The following is a 17972-nucleotide window of genomic DNA, read 5'->3' as shown; positions in this document are numbered from 1 at the left end:
ACTTTTTTAATGGAAGTGTTGATTCTACGTATTAAGTCCAGGATCTTAATCTTTATAAGGTTTCTGACTATAGCTTTTTGTTTTTTATATTTTATCAAGTTGTCTTAAGTAGATTTTCGTTGAAAATCTTTGAAAGCTTGATTCTTTATACTAATGTTTTGTTTTAGGATCCCCCTTTGTTTTCGGTATTGTCTGTAGGGCTGACTGTTCTATATTAAGAGTGAAGTTTTCTATTGTTTTGTCTACACTTTCTGGTAGATGTTTTCTCCCAATTAGCTTTTTCTGTTATCCATCTAGGATGTCTTTTGGTTTTAGGTATTTCGGTGCTGAAACGTGAGACTGGTGGAGGGTGAGCGGAAAAGGGGTCTAAGGGAGAGTATTGCAATATTGGTGCTGTCTCCTCTTAGATGCAGAGTAGTAATATCCTTTAATGAACCACTTAACAATGAGTTCATTAAATTCTTCAGTCTGACTTCCTACATCTATTCCTCCTTTCCTATTAATTTTAACTGCATCTCCATAATTTATTTTACATATGATATGTTTACTTTCCTTATAATTTTTTTTTTGCTTCATTGTATAATATTTTTTCTTTAAACTGTATAGTTTTGATTTCTTTTTCTTGTTGCAGTTTAGGGCATTTAAAATGTAAACTGGAGTGGTGGTTATCACAGTTGACACATTTAGGGACTATTGAGTCACAAGGTAAAATGTCATGTTACGGCTTCGAACAATAAGCACATATTGGTGTTTTTGGACATTTATCATCAATATGCCTGAATTTGAAGCATTTTCTGTACCTAATTGAGTTCAGCACGTAAATTTTTACATTTATTTTTTGAAATCCTACATAAATAGTTTCAGGATGAGTGGGAAGTGAAAAGTTAAGAACTTATAAAGTGTGTTCTCCTCTCTATCCCTGTCTTCTATTCTTTTAACTTCCTTCACATTATAATTTCCCAGCTCTTCTAAAATTTCATTTTCCTCGACTCCATCTAAATCAGGGCAAAATATCACTCCCTTCATCATATTTAACTTTTCATGTGGGCTTACTTACTTTTATTTTTATTATTGTGCCAAAGGTTTAGCCTTAATAGTTTTTCAGATTCTTCTCTGGATCTTGTTTTGACTAAAATTGTTCTGTTACTTAATTTTTTTTTAATACATTTTTTGGTTCCCCACACTGGTTATTTATTGATTTATATAATTAAAATGATGAGACTTTTAGTAGGTATCCTTCTTCATCCCTTTCTATTATTAAAAATTGGTTTTTATTTTTAGGTTCTATTGATTCGATTATGTTTTGTTCATTGATACTTTTCCAGCTTCTATTAACCCTTTTAAGAGTAGTAGATTTATCAGGTGGTTTATTCATTGTATAGCCGTTTCTTTGATATTATTATCGATTTGAATGGCACAGAATGAACTATTGCTATCACTTATCTGGACGATTTTTTGTTGTATTCTATCTCTTCTATCCGTTGGCGGATTCTCTTCAAATTTCACAAAAAGCTTCCTTGATACTAACTCTTTCACTTGGTAGTACTCTCAACCATTAATGGATAATAACTTATATTAAGTTCATTTAGAGGAGGTTGAAACATTGAAATTAAAATATATTCTATTATACCTTTAGTTTAGCTCTTATCAATTTCCCTTCCAATCCATTACTTTCTTTTTTTGGTATTGTAATCTCAAAGTAACTATAAGGTACTAAGATTAAATAAAGCTAAAAAAAACAAAAACTAAATTATAAATTATAAATAACGGTTAGAAAATAAATTGTTGTAATTGATAAACACATACATACAAGCACATATTTCCATAATAAATAAAATCATCTTCACAAATAAATTAATAAAATAAAACGATAGCTAATAAACAAAAATAAAATAAAAAATAGCCTTTATATACAATAATTAAAACAACTAACTATTAAAACAAATAAAACTGATCAACTACAACAAATATGTTAAAAGGAAAATCATTGAAAATCAAATTACACTTTTTGTAGATTTATTTACATGGTGGCGTATGTTGAATATTAGATCTAAAAAGTAGAACAGAAAATAGAAGATGCAGACCACAAGGGTGAGTAGTAAGCTTACTACACATAGCTACTATCCTAGCAGCTTCTTTGGGCACGATTTCTATGGGTAGTGTAGAGATCTCTATGTTTATATATAACTGTAAGTAGTTAGCATTCAGTATAGGCGTATCATCAATGGTAGATGGTTACACCCTAACCAAGCAGTTGGGCTGTACAATGTTCCACTTATACAAAGAATCACATAAACAAATAGAAACTTCTGTATATTTAACATTCCAATGATATTTGTACTAATAGTATATTAACATTGGTTTTATAAATAAATTTCATTTTATATTTAAATTATAAAATTAATATTGATAGTAAAAAAAAAAATTAAGAAAATGGACATTTTAAGCATTAAAAGGCATATTACTATTACCAGCTGAGAGCCAACTGTCCCTGGGGAAAGCAGGTAAGGGAAACACCTTTGACAGATTGAAACAAAGATGATAACTATTCGAATAGTCATCTTTGTTTCAATCTGACCAGCTCTGACGAATCCCTGCAAAGTGGGGCGATACGTTGGTTAACAATAAATAGTTTTCTTATACTATTTTGATATCTTTATTGACCGCCAGTCCATCTTCCTACAATCTACTTCATGAGGTCAACTATCTTCTTCCAATAAAAAATGTATTCTTAAGTACTAAAAATATATAACAACCAAATATATTTGCAATATAGTTAGTAATACAAAGTAGATTAAAGTTTTACACAATTTTATACAACTATATACATTGTTATATTTTCTGTATCTTGACAAATCCTGCAGTATTCGAGAAATATTTGTTTGATTCTATACCACTCTTCTCAGCTGCTTGGGGATTAACGATTTCCAGACCCTGTAATAAGGTGTTTGATAAAAATTAAAAATGTTGCTTAAATATTTCAAGTGATAATATAATTCAGTTATATTACACAGGTTATAATCTCAATAAAAAATTATAAACTTATTTTTGTCCAACATTCACAAACCAGCACCCTCTTAAATACTACTAAAAATGTTAAAGCTCTTATACCACAGTCCCTTTAATGAATTACAACAAATATATTAAAATAAAAATTAGGCTACTCTGACCATATGGCATGGATGAGCCAAAAACATCTTTTAGTCTGGTCTGTGAGGGTCGAATCTTGTTTCAATTGGTTAAGCATTAAAACACTTTAAGCTACATTACACAATTGCCTAACCAATGGAAAAAGTCTTAACTCCAATAAGTTTAGATAATTTTATAAAAGAAATGTAACAAACATATGAGATATGAAACATTGAAGGCCTGAATCCAGTGTTCATATAATTGATTTCAAGTAATTTCACTGAACTAAATTAGAAAAAAAATATGAAAATTATATTTCGTATTTTTGGGCCTCCAACTTACGATCTTTTTAAATGCATTTCACACAAAGTAATGTAAAAAAGAAACATTATAAAAAAGAAAAGAATAGTGGGTGTGAAGTATACTTATTAAAATACATACTCATGGGCACCCTTATTACACGATACTGCTGGATAGAAATAGTGCAAATATAGAGGATACTAAAATTACAGTGTCATCCATTTGGCAGCCCAAATCTTCTTAAGATGCTAATCACTAATGCCCAGATCTTCTTAAGAAGATAATGTATAATGTGTAATGTGACAGAGCCCATCAGAAGCTTATCATTCAATGGCCTTTTTCAAAGACCGACCAATTATTACATCCTAAACAGGAATGCTGATGGTATACCCATGCTAACTTCATCAAACTAATGAAAATTATAGAAGACCACAACATTGATATTTTTAGCATTGTAGATTCCTGGTTTTTAAAATTCTTCAGAACAGACTTAATTCAAAAGGTATAATAGTTGCTGCACAAGATGGAATTTTTTTGTGGACTTAATAAAGGAAGTGTTCGGTTTAGATCTAAGGGAACCCATCAAGATGGTGGTCTGGAAATATAGGATCCTGTTTGCCTACAAACTACCATAAAATAAACATAGACTTGCGTGGGGTCTATTTGGTACAATCAATGCCAGTTGAATGGAGATATGAATGCTCCTTAACCCCAATGGGGATCTTAAGAAACTGACAAGATTGGTCAACTCCCAGAAGATTTTGTTTATCTGAATACAGCCATCCATTTAAATGAGACATCAATACCAACTTTCGTTACCTATAATGGAGACGGCATTATCAATGCAGAACTTGTCCCCTTCCACTTATCTTGGCTCTACTTATTCTGATAGAACTAGACATTCGGGATAATTTCACTCAAGACAGGAATATCTAGGTGAAAAAATCTAAACTATATTGGACTGCATGGGCACAGATGGTCAAATAGCCTTCTATTCCAGCATAATTAAAAAGAAAAGAACAACAACATTAGCTCTTTACTACCTTAAACAATCTATAAAATGAACTAAACCAATATGTACCTGGAGAGGTGTAAAAGCTACACTAGAAGCAGTCCCAGAAACTTGCTTCCTCACTGTAGAACTACCACCCCAACCCTGCTGCTTCTGCATGTTGCGCTGTAATGTCTTTGATATACGAACTTTTGTCTTTTCATCTACTTGGGCCATACGAATCCTACCAGTTCCAGTCTTGCCAATTGTGCCTCTTGAATAGCCCAAGTCTTCCTGGTAGGCATCATCTTCTATCTGAAAGAAGTCAATATGACTAAATTAAAACAGAAAAATAAATTGAAAATGATGGAGAAAAGAGAAAACTACACAAGATAACGGAAAATATTAGAACAGGTTGACTTAATAAATTTAAAAAATATTGGGGGCAAAAGAATTAAAATGAAAATGGATATAATGAATTATAAATCAGAGAGGTTTTTGTTTTTTTAATGGTTTGGAATGTGTCAAAGAAGGAAAGGTTTAGAAACGTAGAACAAAAGGTTGAGGAATATGCCATGTTTGAGGAGTCACAACTAGATGTAGCATATTTATGATGGGATATATGTAAAGTAATTGTTTTAATGGATCACATAATGTGCTGATTCCAATTTAGTTTCCTCTTAAAATAAACGCCTAAAAACTTCACATTATGAACATTTGGGAAGGAAATCCCTGCTAATTGAACTTGACCATTAAATGGAAATGTGTGTTCTCTACTATATGGACATATAACAGTTTTGGAAGTATAAATAGTTATTGTCGTGTCTAACACCAATTTCCTTAAACCTATATAGTAAGTGCTTCGTTCAGTAGTTTGAAATATAAAAATATGTATACAGAAATACCCACATGCGCACATATATATATGTATAGTCATTTATAGGTATTTCAATTCTAAATCTATTACTTCCCATTGAGTAAAAACACAAGGGAATGAATAAAACGGTACCTCTAACTATCCTGCTGCTGAGGTTAGATTAGGGCGGTGACATCGACCATTTGTTAAAAAAAAAGATTAATGCACTAATTACGTATCATCATTTATTTTTTCACTATGATTAGTTTTATGGGGCACATATCCTTTGAACACCTAATTCTCATAATCTATCTGGATGGTCTTTAATTTTTTATGAAAAAATACCTTATAACAACATATTAGTAAAATAAGAATTAAATTCTGTTGTTATTTGAAAAAACATAATCTAATACACTCTCACAAATCGGTGAAATTATTTCATTATAATGTAATAATATAATATAATTTAGAAGTAGACAACAAACACAATATTTTATTGTTTTACATGTTTATCTTCAAAGTAACCAAGTTTTGAAGGGCATGAAGGAATATAAAATTAATCAGAAATGCTAATAAATAGAATTAATAAATTCTATAATCCTAATGGATCATTTATAAATAATTATGATCATTTATAAATAGTTATGATTGAAAAAAAGATATAATTTTAATTTCGACCAATAAAAGAAAAAAAAATCTGTAAATTCTGAATTTAGGAAATGTAGAAGTAATAGTTTCCATAACTGCTTATAGATGGGAGCACATATCAAGAAAGGGAGAAGTGTTAGTTTCAACCAGTGCCGCAAGAGGCCAGCACCATCCAAACATCCATATCCTCAGTCTTATTCTATTTTGCATTAGGATAGTAGAGGTAAATAGGAGCACGATGATTTCGACAGTACCGACTGACAGAGCTCCTGTTGCCTCCTACTATCCTAATACATAGTACAATTTTCCTCCTAAAATTCCACTTCGGAAATGGCTGTTTGAATGATGTTGGCCTCTTGCGGCGCTAATTAGAACTAACATTTTCTGCATTTCTCGATTTGTGCTGCTATCTGCAGGCAGTTAGTTGAACTATCATTATTTTAGTAAAATAAACATTTTCTGACTGAAAAGTGACGTTGGAAATAGATGTTTAGGGGGTGTTGGCCTCTTGCGGTGCTATTCGTAACTAATATTTTCTTTCTTTCTTTAATTGTACTGCTATGTTAAGAAATTTATTTAAACTATTACTTCTACATTTCACAATTCATGTTTTTTCTCTCTTTTATTCATCGAAATAAAAATTATGTGTTTTTTTCAATCATAATTATTTATAAATGATCCTAATAATTTATTAATTAGCATTTCTGATTAATTTTATATTCCTTCATGCCCTTTAAAACTTGGTAACTTTGAAGATAAACATGTAAAACAATAAAATATTGTATATATGTATATATAGTTGCCTGTAAAACTTAAATAAAGGTTGAACACCATGTTCAACCTTTCGCTTTGAACAGCCCTGATGAAGCCCTGCAAAGTGGGATGAAACATTGTACATTAAAATAGTTATAAACTATTCGTTCTTTTTTTCACCGCAACCCTGACCATCTCCTCATAAATAAAATATTGTGTTTGTTGTCTACTTCTTAAATTAATGAAAAATATATGAGAATATGTAATTAGTGCATTAATCTTTCTTTTTAACTAATGGTCGATGTTTATCACTACCCTAATCTAATCTCAGCAACAGGATAGTTAGAGGTACTATTTTATTCATTCTCTTGTGTTTTTATTTGATAAGAAATAATTGATTTAGCATTGAAATACCTTTAAATAAATATACATATATGTGTGTGTGCGTATTTCTGTATAGATGCTTTTATATTTCAAACTACTGAACGAAGCACTTAGTACACGGGTTGATTATGTATGACTATTTCTACTTCCAAATCTGTTTTATATCCATTCTACTGTACAGTAGAGAACACATATTTCCATTTAATGGCCAAGTTCAATTAGCAGGGGTTTCTAACCACTTGGAAACTGTTGCGAACCACTTTTAAACCTCAGAAGACAACTACTAATGGACACAATCTTTTTTAAAACATAGCTAACAATCAGAAATGTTATAATAAAATAGCAAATCTTTGTACATTCATTTTAAGTAAGACATTCAGGTAGGAAAAGAGAAATACCCCATTAGTTTATAATAGTTTTATAAAATACCATCAATCATTAAGTGATGTATATTCAACTAAAATACTTCCTCAATACATTATAAAATGCTATTGTAAAAATTTAATATACAAATAGAAGTTAGTAAAAATGCATTGCCTTATTTATTGGTAGCCCTTACTATTAAGGTCTTGCTTGTTGACAAACACCTAGGTCTTCTAAGAAGCTCCTAGTTTTATGTGGTATTGTTCCGCGAGATCCAAACCAGAGGCCTCCTAATAACTGTGTAATAATTAATGACCCTTAATAACTGTGGATAGTGAAATGTAAAACAAAATAATACTGTCATTTTAAATGTATTATTATTTGACTTAGATTACGATAAAAAAAATTCCACTTATTTATTAGTATGTGTTGCATTAGGATCTATTAGAAATTCCACCTAATACAAGGATTTAATAACCTTAATTGCGAATTAGTGAGTTAAGTTGATCCCACAAGCTTAAAGCAACTAATCAATGTAGTTGCAAATTAGTTATATTGTAAAAATTTCAAGACTATTTAGATTGATTAAGAGAAATAGGCTTTCAACATCGTTTTCAAAGATGTTTTTATCATAAGAACTCTTTAGGACAAACACAAAAAAAAGGCAATTCCAGATTCTCTTTAAAAATAATCATCTGGATTAAGCTCATAAACTAGATAGTACACTAAAAGTCAAAGCTATAATAAAACATATTTTTTCATACCAAAAAAAAATTGAGATTGAAGAGGAAAGAGTAATAATTAAAACCATTCAACATGCAAAAATAAATAAATAAAAATGGCCCCTGTTAATGAAAGAATACTCAGAAAGTTTGAAACAACCGGAATGAGTTTAGCCTCATTCTGCTCTTGATTGTTAATAATAAAAATGACTAACACTAAAAATAAGTAAATAGTTTGCTTCTAAAAAATAATAATACAATAGTTCTTAACATGAATGATATTTTTATGATATAAGATAACATTAATTGTTTTAATTAAATCATAAATATCTGTGAATTATTTTTTCCTGTCACAATAATTTAAACTATTTCATCTCTTACCTCAGCAAAATTAAGCCTATTGGCTTGCTTACGAAGTTCTGTCATTGCGTAACGTTCCTTCATCTTTCTGACCCTTTTGCCACCCCGCTTTTTCCTTGGAGGGTCAATAGGCTTGGGCAAAGGCTTAACAAACTTCACGGGTGGTGGCTCCTAAAAAATTCTATATGTTAGATTTAATTATTAAAACATATTATTATATTAATAACAATAACAAGATGTGCGGTAGATGCTGTAACTATAATTGATAAATAAAGAACTTTTTTTGTTCTGGAAAAATAATATTTACTAAGTTAAGAAAGTTTCTTTCTAACTCAAACTAATTGGAATGCTAAGATGATTATAAGGTCTATTACCGAAAGTAAAATAAAAGGAAATGTATTTTGAGAAAGTTACCTGTAACTTATCTAATTTTTTCTCTATTTCCTGGAAAAGGGACACACCAACAGTACCATTCTTGGACTCATGGCAAGCATCAACTCTTGCAGCTAGGGTACACTTGGTAGCTACTAGTCTTGCGGCTTTTCTCCTCAAGTCCTATCATGAAAACATAAATTAATAATTAAATTATTAATTCATAAATTGATAATGTAATTTTATCCCTTATTTCAACCTAAAAGATGTACAAAAAAATTTAATTGTTATAGATTTTAGATGAAAACAGAAAGTAATTGTTAAATATGCAAATTTCTCAATTGGAAAAAAATTTACAATTCAGAGATATAAATGACAGAAATGCCATCTCAATAAAGATAAATAAAATGATATAGGATTTTAAGGTAAAAACTTAAAATTAATCCTTAAGTTGTTCCACTAACAAATCTTCAGGGTCACAATGAGTTCTTTTTGGTTTTTGGAAGAGTAAATGAGCCAGGTAAACACGAGTTGGAGTGACTGTTTAGTATACCAATAGCCTTGCATTAATGAAAGATTTTTTTCTTTTGACTCTTACTTTGACTTCTGTTAAAACAGCCCTGACGGAGCCTGCAACATGGGGCGAAACGTTGGCTCATTAAAATAGTTGTCACTATTTGAGTTTTTTTTTTTTTGTTTTGTTTTACCACACCCAGACCATATTCAATTTATTAAAAGATTTTTTTATTCAATTTTTACATTTTTAAAGTGAAATCACACAGATTTTTTATTCTTAAATTTTCGGATTGCCTCAAAAATAATTAAAACATTAATTTCAACTGATTTCTTTTTTTGTAAAGTCAGTTTAGAGCCATAATTGTTATATAATAAATTAATAAAAAAATTATGAAAAATTCTTGTATCATTTGAAAAATAAATATAATCTGTCCATTTAAAAAAATAAAACTTACACATAATAATAACTAAAATAGTATTGAGAGTTATTTTTTCGTCTGTGTAGCACCAGAGTGAACACGGGTAAGTTATTAGAGCAAACAGCAAGGAATTCACGGGAAAATTCATAATAACTGATAATGAAGCAGCACAAGATTATTCCTGTCTTCTAATATCAAAATTATTAATATGATATATATTCCAAATGAAAATATATTTCTTATTGCATTAAAGAAAGTTTAGAAAAGATAGTAATATTTTAGTAGTAAATTCTCAAAGAGTTACAAGAAAAAAAAAAGAAGGAACTTGATGGGAAAATATATTTTCTTTAAAAGACATAAATGGCACAATTTGTGAGCTGCACCGCAGTTTATGTAATGGGTATATGCATGACTATTTAAAGGTTAAATAAAATTAATTATACTTAATCTAAATTTAAATTTTAAAATCATTGAACACCAGTCTTTACATTGTTAAAATATCTGTCTTTTTCTCCAAATTCCTTATAATCAATATAAATTATATACATTTTGATTTCATTTCATTAATAAAACCACAACTTCATCATTTAATCGGATATATAAAGTGTGAATCAAATTCTTTGGACAAAGGCAAGGCTTACCAATTCAGCTGTCATTGTGATAGCTGGCATATGAAGAAATAGAACAGCCATACATATATAGCTTACTCACCTGATTTCCTTACTAGAAAATTACTTTATTATAACTTACTTAAGTACCCTAATCTGAATTTCACTTTATATTACTACACTAAAGGGAAATGTTGAATTCTGATTTTAATATAAATGAGTAAACATTATTATATAAAAATAAATGAACATACCGGAGGTGTTTCTTGTACCAGACTTGAGTTATAAATGAAGCCAGTATGGGGTAGAGCTGTCACCTGAGAGAATCCACCCAGAACTTTGCGCTGGTTGCCAAGTAAAAGTACATTACAAGCTGGCATCTTGGACAGATTGGTCAGCCCCCCAGCTACACCTGATGAGGAAAATTATAAAATTAAAGGAATTATTTGAGACAATTTACTATTTTATTTACATGACCAAAACTATGGATTGTTCATTTATCAATTTTGTTTTAAGACTATAAAAAAAGAAAGATATGTAGGTCATCGGATTCATTGGACAAACTGTTTCAATATCAACTGAGGCAACTTTGTTTTGGATCAAAAGGGGGACATTTTTGGTTGACTTGGACCAATTGGGATAAAAATGCTGACAGGTATAGTGAAATACCTTAAAAAATCAGAGAATGCAATTCAGAATTGGAAAACGATTGGAAACGTTAAGGAAAATAATACATAAGCATTTAAGGGAATTTGAGACTATTACCCACAATATATTTGCCCACATATTACTCATTAAGCCCTTTCTCTTCTCCAAAGACATAATCACACGCCCTTCCTATAGTCAAAATGTAACACCTAGCAACTACAACCTGTTACCTAAGCTGTACGAACATTCGGGTAGAATGTCATTCAGCTCGGAAAATAAGGTTAAAGATGATGATTAATGCTTTTACATAGATATGTTGTAGATTGGGGAACAGGGATGATATGGCCATACAAAAAATGTGACAATTTCTACAGACATGTATAAACTGAAATGGTGTAGATGCAGAAACATAGTCAAATGTTCAACCTTTCAAATGATGAAAATATTATAGAGCATAAATAGAATTTTATGTTTATAAAAAAATAGGAGACATTCCTTTTAGGATTATCCACATACATTACGAATAGCTATGTAATTGAAGAAGAAAGCATTGTGTTAAACAAGTATTTTTTTATACCCAAACAAATTTTGTGCCAATATAACATAAAAAATTATAAGGAATAAACTTGTTTTTCTTCTCTAACCAAAAGCTAACAATTGATATAAAAAGAATCACTCAACATAATAAAAATAAATTAATAAGAATAATTACAGGAGTACCCATTATTTTTGCAGCAGTTGATGCACCAATAATAGCAGAAAGGTTTGGTGCTATGAATGACATTCTGCTTTCGACATATTCATAAATCCTTAGTTTGATAGCATTCAAATTGATTCCCATATCACAGGCTTCATAAATCTCTGCTAATTCCTTGTCAGTAAGCAGCTCCCTACAAAATTTATAAAAAGATAATTACCAATAATAAAAGTTTTTTTAATTCTAAATAATGTAACACATTAAAGAGTTATAAAGAAATAATAATATCTTATAAAAACATTCAAAATTCAAGTTGAACCACCTAGGTAAGATAACTTCAAAGTTTTTTAAAATTTTATTTTTTAAAAATTTGATGGTTAATATTGATAAGATTATTGACAAATTACACTATGTGTATATTAGGCATCATTAAAAGCAAAGACAAAAAAATGAAACAAAGAACTACCAGTATCAAAAAAAGGTAAAATAAAAGAGTTACAATTTAAATACAAAAGCATTTCACAAAAAGTTTTTAGTGACTCCTCTAGCTCTTATGACAGCATTCAGTCATCAAGAGATTGAAAAAATTGAAATTCATAGATTCTTGATGTTTTCTGTTCTAGTATTTTCTTAGAGATATCTTGGATTCCTGGAGAGTCCTCGGGTGAACCTGACTGTTTCTTATCTCGTGCATACTCTATGGGGTTAAGGCCTAGACTTCTTGATGGAAACCCCAACACCCTAATTCCATCTAATCAGATGCTACGTGTTTATAGTATCTATTTTAGACGTTTAGCCCAGATTAATACTCAGTACAAACTTTAGCACACACCATCACTGAATATTTATCATCTGGTCTACTCAACACTCAGTTTCTTTTTTCCCATCAAGTGAGTTTGCAGTGAACAATACACAGGACCAGTATTCAATCAATAAGTTTTCAGGCAGACTGAATCTTTTAACTTTATGTACCCAAGCAAGAAGTGGACTCGGTGCTAGCCTTCAGGCATTCTTACTAATTTCATTCAACCTACTTCTCTACAGTTCATCAGAAAATATTGACACTTCACACTCCTTCAATTAAATATCTTACTTCAATGACAGTGGAGAACTGGTTTCTTAAAACATGTAAGAGAATAAACTGGTTGTCAAGTCCCATTGTAGATTCTGGCTGATTAGACACTGATTCCTTGTAGTTTTATGTCAAGGCAACCACTGATTGGTTGATACCAAGACATCTGGCAATACTGATTTGGCAAATTTGTTTTAACCTGAATCAATCATCATTATAATCAAAAATAAAATCATTTATTACTACTACATGTTTTGACCTTTATTGGATACTATTTTCATTATTATTTATGTGGATTTCTGTTTGTTAGTCTAAAGTAAAACCATTAATATAAACAAATTATTATAAACTACAAAATAAATACATTACCCTTGGGTTGTGGATGCAGTAACTGATACAACCATGATTGTCGCCTGAGTTAGAAACTGTTGGAGAACTTCATTGTTTTTGGCTTGAGCGAGATCATTACCAACTTCTTTAACAGTCCTTAAGTATTCAAGTGGATCAACAACTAGTGATTCCAATTCGGGGAAACGCTTTGAGTACTTGTCCCTTACAAACCTGTGTATAACAACTAAAACCAATAGGTTATTGAATAAAAGATTCAGATACAAATAATAATACTATTTGAGTAGTTATGAACATGAATAGAGGCAAACTCTACCAGATGGTTCTATTGGACAAAACTATTATAAAGATTTGGATATAATTTATTTATGAAATAAGTTTAGCCCTTCTGAAGTGTTTCTCTCTGTGTTCAGCAATAAGAATAAAAAAAAAAACTGGTGGATGAAAGATCCCCTGATTCCTGAAAAACCAACCGTCCACCCTCTCCCCATCATGGGCACTCTGTGCTAGGGACAGAGACCTTTTCTCATTTAACACCAAATCTATTTGTTGGATGGAAATAATGAACTAGAACCAACATATTTTTCATAAATTTTTATATAAGAAGTACAGCATTAATAATTTGGACGGTAATAGCTGGTTTCAAGTAAAAATAACGAAGTATTATAAATTTTTTTTATATAGAAAACTATAATATTTTTCTCCCTGTTCATTATTTCCGTCCCATAAATAGATTTGGAGTTAAATAAAAAATTGTCATAGGATTTATGTATCACAAATAAGGAACATATTTATTAGAAGGAAGAAGGTTGATTAAATCCAACAATACTTGCCAAATAAGTATCTACCAAGTTTTATCTTCCTGAAAATGGTCTGCATAAGATTCTGATTAAGTTTTGTGAGAATCAATTACATACCAATTTCCACTCAACAAAGCTAGGATATAGTAGAAATCATTATTATAATATATTAAACACAACTTACAAGATATTTAGTTAAAGTAGATTCAAAAGGGGTAAGTTTGTTCAGAGAATAATATTAATATTTAAAAGAGAAGTGCACAATCCAAGGTAAATGTGCCATGCCATACTTGGGGTTCCAGTAGGTTTTTAAATGTACATTTTTATCAATAATTAAAAAAAAAAATTCACTCACTTTTTCTTAGATGAAAGAATAATTGATAATTAAGATATGGCATGTCTGACATAGGTAACAAGATTACTATCCCAATAGAAGACATTTCAAATGTAGAGGAAGGGTGCTAAGGAATGGCTAAGGAAAAAACACCGAGTTGGAAGTTCTTGTCATCAGGAAATTTGCCTTAACTGAGAGATTTTCACATTGATATTATTGTAGGTTTTGTCTGGCATATCTATCGGAGAAGACTTTCACCAACATAAAGCAGATAAGAAATAAATTGATTTCTTCACTCGTGGAATTCTCACTAGAAGGATCTATTGGTCGAGTTTTCATCTTTTACTGTATCATTTATCATTTATTTGTTGCTCACATTATATGTATATAAATAATAATGTAATCAATCTAACACTGCCTTGTCTATATAGTTAGTAATCAACTAATTTATATTTTCATTCCATTATTGTGTATATTTCCAAATTTTTAGTATATTATTTATTTTATTTTATATATTTGTATTTATTTATTTTTATTATTATTATTTTATTTATATATAGTTTTATCTATTTTATTTTTATTTATATAATTTTTTTTTCTCTCTAAATGATGGTTGTTGTCTTTTTGTTTTTATAGCCCTGACGAAGACCTGAAAATCAGGTCGAAACGTCGGCATAAATAAATGTTTTTTGTTTATTTATGTTGTTTCTTTGCAGACCGTACCCCTGACCATCTTCTCCAATCAGTAATCTACGGTCAACTATATACACCTCATTGTGAATGATTAAATTTAATACCATAAAATTACATTTGAAAATCAAGATTTTTTCATCTTTTATGAGCAAGTGATGATAATTCGATCTTTTGATAAATCCAAATGTCCCTAAGCTACTACGTACTTTTGTAACCAATCATATTGCAACCACGTAACCTTTACCATGTAACACTTTCACTGCTCACAGTCAAATTAAAAATATAAATAACTTTCACTTGCACATACAATAACAGTATTTTACAGGGATATCATTATTTTCCATAATATACCTATATTTTGAAAATGGCTTGTCTGATTTAATCCAATGCTAAAGGAAAATTGAGAAATAATGTAAAAATGGAACTAGTATCCATTTTATCAAATTCCACAAATTATATGCACTAACTTAAGCACAATAGTATTTTTCACGACACAATTATATTTCAAAATGATTCGATCAGCTTTGATTTAATTCTCAGACAAGTCATTGAATTTGAAATACTGAAATATCAGTAATTATGTATTCAATAGAAATGGTGAAGGAGTTATACAATCACATGTACTTTTTTTTAGGCTTGTAATACTGATTCTAATTTTTTTTTTAATAAGATGTCCTGACATTTCTCAGTCGCTAGACACCCTCTGTTTGGAGTTGTGGAGTTTCAACCATGGGAGCCTGTTTTGTGAACTATACAACATAGAAATAATTATTGTGAAGGCATTGTAGAAGAGGGGGAGTACAGTTGTGGCACACCTCGATATAGGGAACCTTTAATTGTGGTAGCCAATATAAAAAGTTTGAGTAGTACTTGGGTAGTAAACAGTTACAGCTAAGTTGAACAAAACCCAAGCAAGTTGGTCGTTTTAAATACATGTTTTACAATCAATTAAATTAATTTATCTTTTCAAAAAAGTAAATTTTAGATTATAGTTTTAAAATATTAAAAAACTGTCCCCAAGACACTACTACAATTCATATTCATAATTTTTTTATTTCAACAGAAGCGTTTAGAGTTCTACTATTTCTATTTGTGGAGTTTTATGAGGAATGACCGAGACTTGCCATAACTAGTTAATTTAGATGGCAAATCCAGTTTTGGAAAAAAACAGAGATAAGGTTGTTTCTCAAATGATTCAATTAAAATTTATAATATTAAATGAATTATATCTTCAGATCAATCACTATTATCCTTAATCAACACACAAGTTCAAATTTAAATTAATATAAAAGTATAGTATGTTTAAAAGACTTACCTATTTCGCTATCTATTTCTGCTGCTAAGTTATTGGCTTCAACAATCAGTTGATACTCAGGATCAGCTTCAACCGGGCCTATTATAGAACGCTGGGCACCACCAGATGTTTCAATTTGGTATTTAGCCATTTCCTCAAGAATCCTTTTCAGTCTATCCGAATGAAATAATTTCACAAGTTGATCTAAAGATGTCACTTTTATTTCTAGAAACATTAGAGTAAAAAATAATAAAATAAATTCTAAATCTGAGATAGCATTTTAGCACTTGTAAATAAAATAGATATACCATTTTGAAAAAAAACAGAGTCAGCACCGATGAAAATGCAAAATATTTATTGAACAAATTGTAATTGGATTTAAACAATAACATTAGAAATTATTTCAAATTTACATAATTGTAAATACATTACAAGATGCTATAATAAATGAGGAGAATATGGTCGGGGGGAAGGAGGGAGGTAGCGTTTATGGTAATAAAGAAGTTAATATAATGAATGATGTGGGAGAAAATGTAAATACTGAGTAATTAATTACTCATCAAGTACTACTAATGATTAATTACTCATAAATAATTAGTAATTACTTATTATTTACATGTAGAAGACTACATGATTTCTGGCTATCTTTCAGGATGAAATATCTCTTTGTTAGTGTATATTAGCTGGAATTTTAATAACGTGCTGAGGAGTGACTGAAAACCGTGTGACAGAGGTAAACAATATTATGGTGATCGGTGTGTTTGACATACAATTCTTATAATACTTAAAAGGATGCTGAACAATATGAAAGTATTTTTTTTTTTATATATTTACTACGAAAGAAACGGATGCCATTGACAATTAATATAAGAAACTCAGCTTCGTGAAAGAGCTGGGGAAAGACAAAACTAGCATTAAATATTTTATGACTACATGGACATTAATTGTAGGAACTTTATAGAAAAAAAAAATCATTCTCATTCAGATGGTTTATCTCTTGAAAAAGCCTTACAACTGAACTAGCACCAAAATAGGAGAATGACCCACATGCATTACCAAACTAATGCAGTTTTAATTTGTAAGGATATGAGATATTAAATGCCTGATGTTATCAATATTTTTGAAAAGTGAATGATAAATATACATTTAAATAAGTACAATTAAATAATAATTAAACATACCCTCTTCCAGTGGCACTATCTCCTTAGTTTCAATATCAATTACATTCTCAATTGGAACAAGAGGGATATCAGTATCATCCTCCAAATCTGCAAGTAATTCATCGGCAAGCGACATTGTTGCTGTTTTTTATTATAAATATCCAACTTTTTCAATTGAATCAAATACAATGTTTCCACCTAACACAACTACACTAAAGAAGGCATAATACTGTAAACAATCAAGGGAAACCTCTCGATTGTTATCCAAAGAGCTAAAGAAGAACTTAAAACTTTGTAAAAAAAAAAGTGTTCACTTCACTTATATCCGTGCTATAGATCCACATAATAAATCGCCCTAGTAATTATCTCTCCACGCAATTTATTAAAGGTAGTAAGTACCAAAAACTGTCCAAATAGCTTTTAAAGAATGCTTTTAACAAGACACCGAATGTTGATTTAAAGCTTGAAACTTGATTAGTTGGCTGAAGCTTCTTAATCTCAAGAT

At 30.0% G+C, this 17972-nt stretch overlaps 1 protein-coding gene across 1 annotated transcript; it reads right to left on the bottom strand.

Annotated features, from left to right (window-relative positions):
* Positions 1 to 2745: 2745 nt before the first annotated feature.
* On the bottom strand, positions 2746 to 17726 carry Prp31 (pre-mRNA processing factor 31). The gene is made up of 9 exons (XM_014424763.3): positions 17489 to 17726; positions 16329 to 16532; positions 13208 to 13412; positions 11790 to 11959; positions 10676 to 10833; positions 8921 to 9061; positions 8528 to 8677; positions 4511 to 4735; positions 2746 to 2934 (listed from the first exon to the last, which is right to left on the bottom strand). The coding sequence occupies exons 1-9, from the start codon at positions 17601 to 17603 to the stop codon at positions 2833 to 2835; spliced, it is 1470 nt and encodes a 489-aa protein (XP_014280249.1). The 5' UTR covers positions 17604 to 17726; the 3' UTR covers positions 2746 to 2832.
* Positions 17727 to 17972: the final 246 nt, after the last annotated feature.

Source organism: Halyomorpha halys, unplaced genomic scaffold (assembly GCF_000696795.3).
Source record: "Halyomorpha halys isolate HHAL.00 unplaced genomic scaffold, Hhal_1.1 Scaffold478.1, whole genome shotgun sequence".
NCBI lineage: Eukaryota > Metazoa > Arthropoda > Insecta > Hemiptera > Pentatomidae > Halyomorpha > Halyomorpha halys.
Note: the sequence above shows the minus strand (reverse complement) of the source record. Positions and strands in the feature narration are given on the sequence as shown.

Excerpts from the sequence above, each read along its gene's own strand:
- Prp31 (XM_014424763.3), bottom strand. The coding sequence starts at position 17,603 with ATGTCGCTTGCCGATGAATTACTTGCAGATTTGGAGGATGATACTGAT. Across the intron at positions 13,413-16,328 it reads AGAAATAGATAGCGAAATAG|TTGTTATACACAGGTTTGTA; the intron begins GTAAGTCTTTTA and ends TATTGGTTTTAG. Across the intron at positions 9,062-10,675 it reads TGGTACAAGAAACACCTCCG|GACTTGAGGAGAAAAGCCGC; the intron begins GTATGTTCATTT and ends TTTTCATGATAG.